Source organism: Cynara cardunculus (genome assembly GCF_001531365.2).
Source record: "Cynara cardunculus var. scolymus isolate 2C chromosome LG 6, CcrdV1, whole genome shotgun sequence".
In the NCBI taxonomy this organism is placed as follows: domain Eukaryota; kingdom Viridiplantae; phylum Streptophyta; class Magnoliopsida; order Asterales; family Asteraceae; genus Cynara; species Cynara cardunculus.
Genome location: NC_037533.1, coordinates 1,736,831 through 1,744,301, shown reverse-complemented (window position 1 = coordinate 1,744,301; position 7,471 = coordinate 1,736,831). Strand labels below are relative to the sequence as shown.

At 34.8% G+C, this 7,471-nt stretch overlaps 1 protein-coding gene across 1 annotated transcript; it reads left to right on the top strand.

The window, feature by feature from the left end:
* The first annotated feature begins 939 nt into the window (after positions 1-939).
* LOC112514728 (transcription factor bHLH74) lies at positions 940-7,266 on the top strand. Its single transcript, XM_025121328.1, has 7 exons — positions 940-1,376; positions 2,906-3,094; positions 3,179-3,244; positions 4,733-4,801; positions 4,934-5,005; positions 6,345-6,476; positions 7,150-7,266. The coding sequence occupies exons 1-7, from the start codon at positions 1,056-1,058 to the stop codon at positions 7,264-7,266; spliced, it is 966 nt and encodes a 321-aa protein (XP_024977096.1). The 5' UTR covers positions 940-1,055.
* The last annotated feature ends 205 nt before the right edge of the window (positions 7,267-7,471 follow it).

The window sequence follows — 7,471 nt, the reverse complement described above, 5'->3', positions numbered from 1 at the left end:
TTACTAAATGTACTGCTGGTTAGTACTTTTTTTTATCACGTACATCAACATCACAAGTCATTTTTTACATTCCTAATGCATAAATTGACCCGATTTTGACATTGGAAGGGGGGAAGGGTGCAAATAGCAATTCCGTTAAGTTATTTATTGAAAATATAAAAAGTAAGTCTTAATATTGATGTGAGTGAAAAGAAAATTAAAGCATCTCCAATGGAATTTCTTGTGAGAATCCATTTTTATACTTTGTTTACCACATCATTTACAACCCACCAATTAAAAATCTGAATAAAACTCAAGAATGGTAAGGTAAAAACGCGGTTCTTGAACAGGAACTCCAATGATATGAATGTCTTGTAAAAATTCTCTCTCCTAAACCGTTTCTTTTAACAAAATCTCCCATTGAAAAGATATGTTTAGCAAGGCAAAAGATGATGTGTGAAGGGAAGTTACGGTGAAAAACGTAAGAAGAGATCTGAATCTTTGATCACTTTTAATCTCATATCCACCAATGAATTACATTTTAGAAGAGAATTGCTCTGGTGCATCTCAATGCACCTTATTAGCATTGACATTCAATTAGGGATTGATCCAAATTTGAAAATCTATTATTACGTTTTTCATCATAACTTTCTTTCTCACCGGAAACCAACCTTGTATAGTAAAATACAAGAATTTAGTCTTTGGGGGGAATTTGTGGGTTTTCTTTATTTTATTAATTTAATTAAAAAAATAAAAAAATAAAGAAAAAGGAATCTGCTTTCTTTTTTTTCTTTTGGAGTAATAAGAGTGAGCTGTTAACTTACTGCCCCATTTACTTCATCTTTCTATTACTTTATCCTTTTAAAGCTTAACAATTGGTTGTCTCCATGGACTTCACTTTCCAAATCCCTTTGATCATTATACCATTTTCAACCTAAAGATTTATACCCATTTCATTCTTCTTCCAATTATCTTAATCTCAATCTGTTTTTTCAACTTTACCCCCATTGTAATTCCTTAATTTTCGAAATTAGGGTTCCTCCAATTTGTGATTCTGTGTGTTCTTGTTCATAACAATGGCTTCTTCTGAGGATAACAATGGTAGAGAAATGGGGTTTCAACAAAGAGGTGAAATCAGTTCTGGATCCATGTTTCCCAATAAGTCTTCAGGTGGGAATTTATTCGGGTCGGGTTGGGATCCGATTGAGAATTATAGTGGTCTTCTTCAACATTATCAATCTGGGTCATTTGGAAATGGGGGTTTCTCAGAAATGGTGAATCCGTTTATGAACCCTAATCCAGAATGCAGTGTTCAAAGAGTTTCTGAAAGTGCTTCATCTCCTGATAGGAGTGATAAAAGAAGAGCTCCTCATTCTTCTACCTTCAATCCCATTAAGGTATCAAAAGATCCATTTTCATTCTATATTTTTAGAAAGTTTAGTAATCTTGATACTTGTGTATCCATGTTCATTCTATATTTAGAAAGTTTAGTAATCTTGATATTTGTGTTAATCCAACAAAATCGGGTTTATATGATTCTAAAAATGTCGAAAATAACGGATTGAAGTTATAAGATCAAACAATACAATTGTGGGTCCTACGTAAAAACACGTAAAAATTAGTTCATCGATGTTTTTGGGCGTTTTAACAACACTTTTGAAATAAATTGTTGTATTGTTTTTAAAAAAAAATCACATTTGAGAAGTGTTCTAATTGATTTAAGTTTATAAGATCAAACAATTGTGGGTCCTGTGTAAAAGCATTGCAATAAGTTTATAGAACGTTTTAACTGATTTTTAGAAACACTTTGAAAATAAACGTGTTGTATTAGTTTTTTTAAAATCACATTTTGGGAAGTGTCCTATGAACTAAGGGACGGCTTACTAACTTACCTTGGTAAGTGCTTACTAGTTCAATTACCTTATCGAGGGAGCATAACAAGGACTGAGAATCTCACATGGTAAGAAGGAAGCTAATGATCAAGAGTCTTACCTGGTAGGCGGTAAGTGAGGGTGATGACTCTTACCCGGTAAGCACTTACTGGGTTATAAACACATACCATCAATCCATTTTGATAACCGGGAACGTTATCCCATAAGGTAGTAAGAGTCGTGACTCTTACCGATAAGCGTTTGGTACCCCTAAGTGTTTAAAAAACCTTGACGTCAAAAAATGTCTTTACATAGGACACACAGTAATTTGGTCCTATAGAGCAGTTTATTAGGACGCTTAGACATTTTTAGCGACAATTTCGTTGTAGTGTGTTTTGCTGAAGTGGTTGTTGATTTTTGTTTTTCTGGTCTAGAATGGTTATATCATATAAAAAAACTTGACGGTTTATTTCAAAAGCGTATAGAAAAACTTGTTAAGACATCTAAAAACGCCTTTACATAGAACGCACAGTCGTTTGGTCCTATAAAGCAATCTATTAGGACACTTAGACATTTTTGGCATTCCTATAAACCCGATTTTGTTGTAGTGTGTTTTGCTGAAAATGGTTGTTGATTTTTGTTTTTCTGGTCTTGAATGAGACAATGTCATATGAAAAAAATTTGATGGTTTATTTCAATAGTGTCTTAAAGAAAATTGTTAAGACGTCCAAAAACGCCTACAGTCGTTTGGTCCTATAAAGCCGTCTATCAGGGCACTTGTACATTTTTCGCAAACCCGATTTGTGTTTTGCTGAAAATGGTTGTTGACTTTCGTTTTTCTGGTCTAGAATGACAATGTCATATGAAAAAATTTGACGGGTTATTTCAAAAGCGTCTTAAACAAAATTGTTAAGACGTCCAAATAATCTTTTACACAGGACACACAGTTGTTTGGTCCTATAAAGCAGTCTATCAGGACACTTGGACATTCTTGGCAAACCCGATTTGTGTTTTGCTGAAAACGGTTACTGAATATTGTTACTTCTGGTGTCTAGAATGGTGATGCATCGGGGGATAGTTCAGAGAACGTAAATGGACAAGATGAGAAGAAACAAAAAACCCATTCAAGAGGTAAGCAAATAGGAAAACAAGCAAAAGACAATTCTGATAGCGGTAAAGAAGACTACATTCATGTTAGAGCGAAAAGAGGTCAGGCTACAAACAGTCACAGTCTTGCCGAAAGGGTACCCATTTCTCTCTTTTTTCGATTAGAAAAATTGCGTTTTTTTTTTCTATCTTTTTTGAATGATCATGTTTGCGTTATTTAGGTTAGAAGAGAGAGGATTAGTGAGAGAATGAAGTTGCTTCAAGACCTTGTTCCCGGCTGCAATAAGGTAATTAAATTCACACGATTTTGTTTACTCATTTATATACGGGAAAATGAAACTGATACACCCATCTCACTTTTGGTGAGGTTTGAACCCCTGACCTCCTTCGAGGTTCCACGCCAAAAATCACCAAGTGTTGTATTCCCTCCATCGCAAAATAAATGTCCACAATGAAAACAACAGATGTTTTTTTTTTATTAACCTGGATATTCAACCTGCTATGCGAGCCGACTAATCCCAAGCGACCACCTGCTTTGGAGATAACCCGGAGTCACCGCATTTGAACCTCCGTGGCCACAAGGGGATTTTTATTCCTCCTTGGATTTGGACCTGGGACTTCCTGGTACTTTTGACCTTTGGAGCCGAGCTCAAACCAATAAGGCACCACCCTTGTGGTTACGACAGATGGTTTTACGAATGTGTAATTATTACACTTTTTAATTAACTAAATGACACTTTTATCCTTTAGTAATAGCGAGAGAAATTTTCTCCATCGGATAATCAAGGTAGAATGGGAAAATAAACCCTTATTCTATTGAAGTGGTGGGACAAACTGAAATAGAAATGTGGATACTTATTTTGGGACGAGAGGAAGTAATAGATTGCTTTATAGGACCGAACAATAAAGTGGCATATCTAAAAGCGTCACAATAAGTTTTATAGGATGCTCTTTGGCGTCTTAACAAGTTTTTTGGTATGCTTTTCGAAATAAAGCGTCCTATTAACTTTTTTACATGACACTATTTGAAAAAGTGTGTTATAAGAACAAGTGACTTGTAAGATAATCATATAAAATAGCTGATACGATACTTTGCTTTTTTTAACGTCCCAAAAAATTTGTTAAGACGTCTAAAAGCTTCTTATAGACTTACTGTAACAAGTTTAGATAGGACGTTTTATTGTCTGGTCCTATAATCTTTAAGTCCTACAAAGCAGTCTATTAGGACACTTAGAGGCTGTTTACCAAATTTTTTATTAAGTCCTGTATGGATAAATTTTTCTGTCCGATAAATTTGTCTGTCTGGATAAATTTGTCTGTCTGGATTAGAGATCCAACACTTAGGTGGTGTTTACTTTTTATTTTTATCTGAACCAACAGTCTGAATAACATAAATGACCGATTTACCCCCCACAATTATTATTTAAACATCAAAACAAAAAATCATAAAGAGGTTGACGATGGGGTGTCTCATTTGGAAAGGAGGTGATGCTTTAAATAAGGGGTAGGGTGTCATTTTTGTGGCTGAATGGGGGCAATACACCATTTCTATTTGTACGATTAAGCCATGTTTTGTGCGAATAAGCCGTAAGCAAACAACCCAAATGAGCTGTGCGAATAAGCCAGATAGACCAATAAGCCTAATTAAGCCGCAAGTAAACAGCCCCTTAGACATCTTTGACGTCCTATAAACCCGATTTTGTTGTATTGTCTAACACTATTCGCTTTGGTTTCTATGATTGTGTTTCTGATGGTTTTTGTTAATTTGATTCAAGATCACCGGGAAAGCCGTAATGCTTGATGAGATCATCAACTACGTGCAATCCCTCCAACAGCAGGTTGAGGTATGCCGTTGAATCTTTCTATTTGGAGCTTTGACTGGTTTTGAAATATTTAGAGATTGATTCTTTTCCCGATCAAAGATGTGGAATATGATATGATAATATGTTGAAGATTTAATCTGTTTTACAATGCAGTTTTTATCGATGAAACTTGCGACTGTGAATCCAGAACTGAACATTGATATCGACCACATTTTGTCAAAAGATGTAAGTTGTATCACTTCATCTCGATACACCATTAATGACCAATAGCTATCTTGTTTAATGAAAGAACGTATACAACGCTCTAAGGGGGCGCTTGGTTTCATGGAATGGTTTTGTGGGATTTGGATTTTGTGGAAGGATTTTTGAAATCTTTGGTCTGTAGGATTTGGAATGAAATGAATTCCATTCATTATAAAACACAATGTTTTCGACATATTGCAAAACATTATTACATACAAATCCTACAAAATCCTGTGAAATACCAACGCCCCCCATGGGATTTCAATGAAATAACAGGAATTCAAATCCAAGCAATCCTTCAAACCAAACATGAGATTGGAATGGGATTGAATTCCAAATCCCTCCAAATACTATCCAATCCTACAAACCAAACGGGACTTAAGGGTTCTTTGAGTGAGTAATCTAATGGGATTTCACATATTTTCACATGGTATAAGAGCCTATGTCTACCATTTTGGGGACTTGACACTCTGGCGTCTGTATTGGAGGGGAACGTGGAATCCCATATTGGCTAGACTTGGACCATTTCTTCTTGATATATGTTGGAATCTGCCTTCTCTCACTACAACAAAGTTAGGTTTATAGGACGTCTAAAATGTACAAGTGTCCTAATAGTCTGCTTTATAGGACTTGAGTTTATAGGACTAAACAATTGTGTGTCCTATCTAAAAGCGTTTCAATAAGTTTGTAGGATGCTTTTAGACGTTTTAACAAGTTCTTTTAGAATGCTTTTAACACTAGAACGCTTTTACGTAGGACGCATAATTGGTTGACAATCTATTATGACACTTGGACATTTTCCGTGTCCTATAAACCCAAGTTTCACATGGTATAAGAGCATATGTCTACCATTATGGGACTCTGACACTGGGAAGATTTGTGCCCGTCTAGCCTCTGTTGGAGGGGGTGTGTTGAGTCCCACATTGACTAGATTTGAACCATTTCTCCTTAATATATGTTGAAACGTGTCTTCTCTCACTACAATAAATTAGGTTTATATAACGCCTAAAATTTTTAAGTGTCATAATAGACTGTTATATAAGACACGAGTTTATATGAACAAACACTTCTGCATTATATCTAAAAACGTTGCAATAAGTTTGTAGCACGCTTTTGTGTGTTTTAACAAGTTCTTCTAATAACAATTTCAAAATTACAACACTTTTACAAAAAGACACATAATTGCTTTGGTCCTATAAACTTAAGTCTTATACAACACACTTTTTGGTGTTCTATAAACCCGATTTTGTTGCAATGTTTTTTTTTGTAACGGAGTAATCTGATGGGATTCCACGTATTCTCACACGTCCTCCATGTGCAGATTCTTAATTCACGAGGCAACAACTCAAATCTTGGATTTATCCAAGGATTGACCTCATCCCAACATTATTCACAAGGAATCATGCCGGTTATTCCATCTACGAATCCACCATTTCCTCCCATCCATCCTCAGGTATCGTCCAGTTTGCTTTTAAATGCAATTAGAGCATCTCCAACAACTATGCTAAAATAAAGATTTTGGAGATTTAGTAATTTTTTTGCTCCAACAGCTACAGTAAAATAGAGAAAGGAAGAGAGAAGGTGAAAATCTCCGAATTTGGAGATATCTCTAAAAACTAGGAGAGAGAAATAATATTTCAATCATTTCCCACCAATAAGAGGTATTGGAAATAAATGTTTAGGAGAGAGAAACAATATTTTGTTAAAGGTATTGAGGGGATGTTTGGGATTTGCTTATTTGAAACAACTTATGCTTTTCTACAAAAGTCCTTATCAACTTATTATAAATTAAAATGGTTTAACTTCTTCAAAAACTCCTTATTACCGTTTGGTACCGGTATAAGCTGTTTATCCAAACACTCAAAAGTGTTTATTACCGATACCACATCGGAATAAGTCAATAAGTTGTTTCTATAAGCAATCCCAAACACCCCCTGAATATTTTAGTAATACAGTTAATGCTAGAATTGTTAAAATAGAGTAGCTGTTGGAGTTGAGTGTAATTTTTTTATAAATATTTTGACTTTTAATACTCTATTTTATAAAAAATATTGCATAGCTGTTGGAGATGCTCTTAGTAATTAACAAAGAATCCATTTTCTAACATAGATTTTGTGATCCAACAGCCTGTATGGGATAATGATCTTCACAATCTTCTCCAAATGGGATATGATTCTAATTCCGGTATCAACAATCTCGGGGATGGTAACTGTTCTAAAGCAACAAACACACGTGGATTTTGAGTATCTGTTGTTCCTTTGAAAATAGGAAATATCACTTAGGAAATGTCAGAACAACAAAATTGGATTTATAAGACGCCTAAAATGTCCAAGTGTCCTAATGAAATACTTTATAGGACGAAACAATTGTGTTTTCTATGTAAAAGTGTTACAATAAGCTTATGAGACGTTTTTGGGTGTCTTAATAAGTTTTTTAGGACACTTTCAA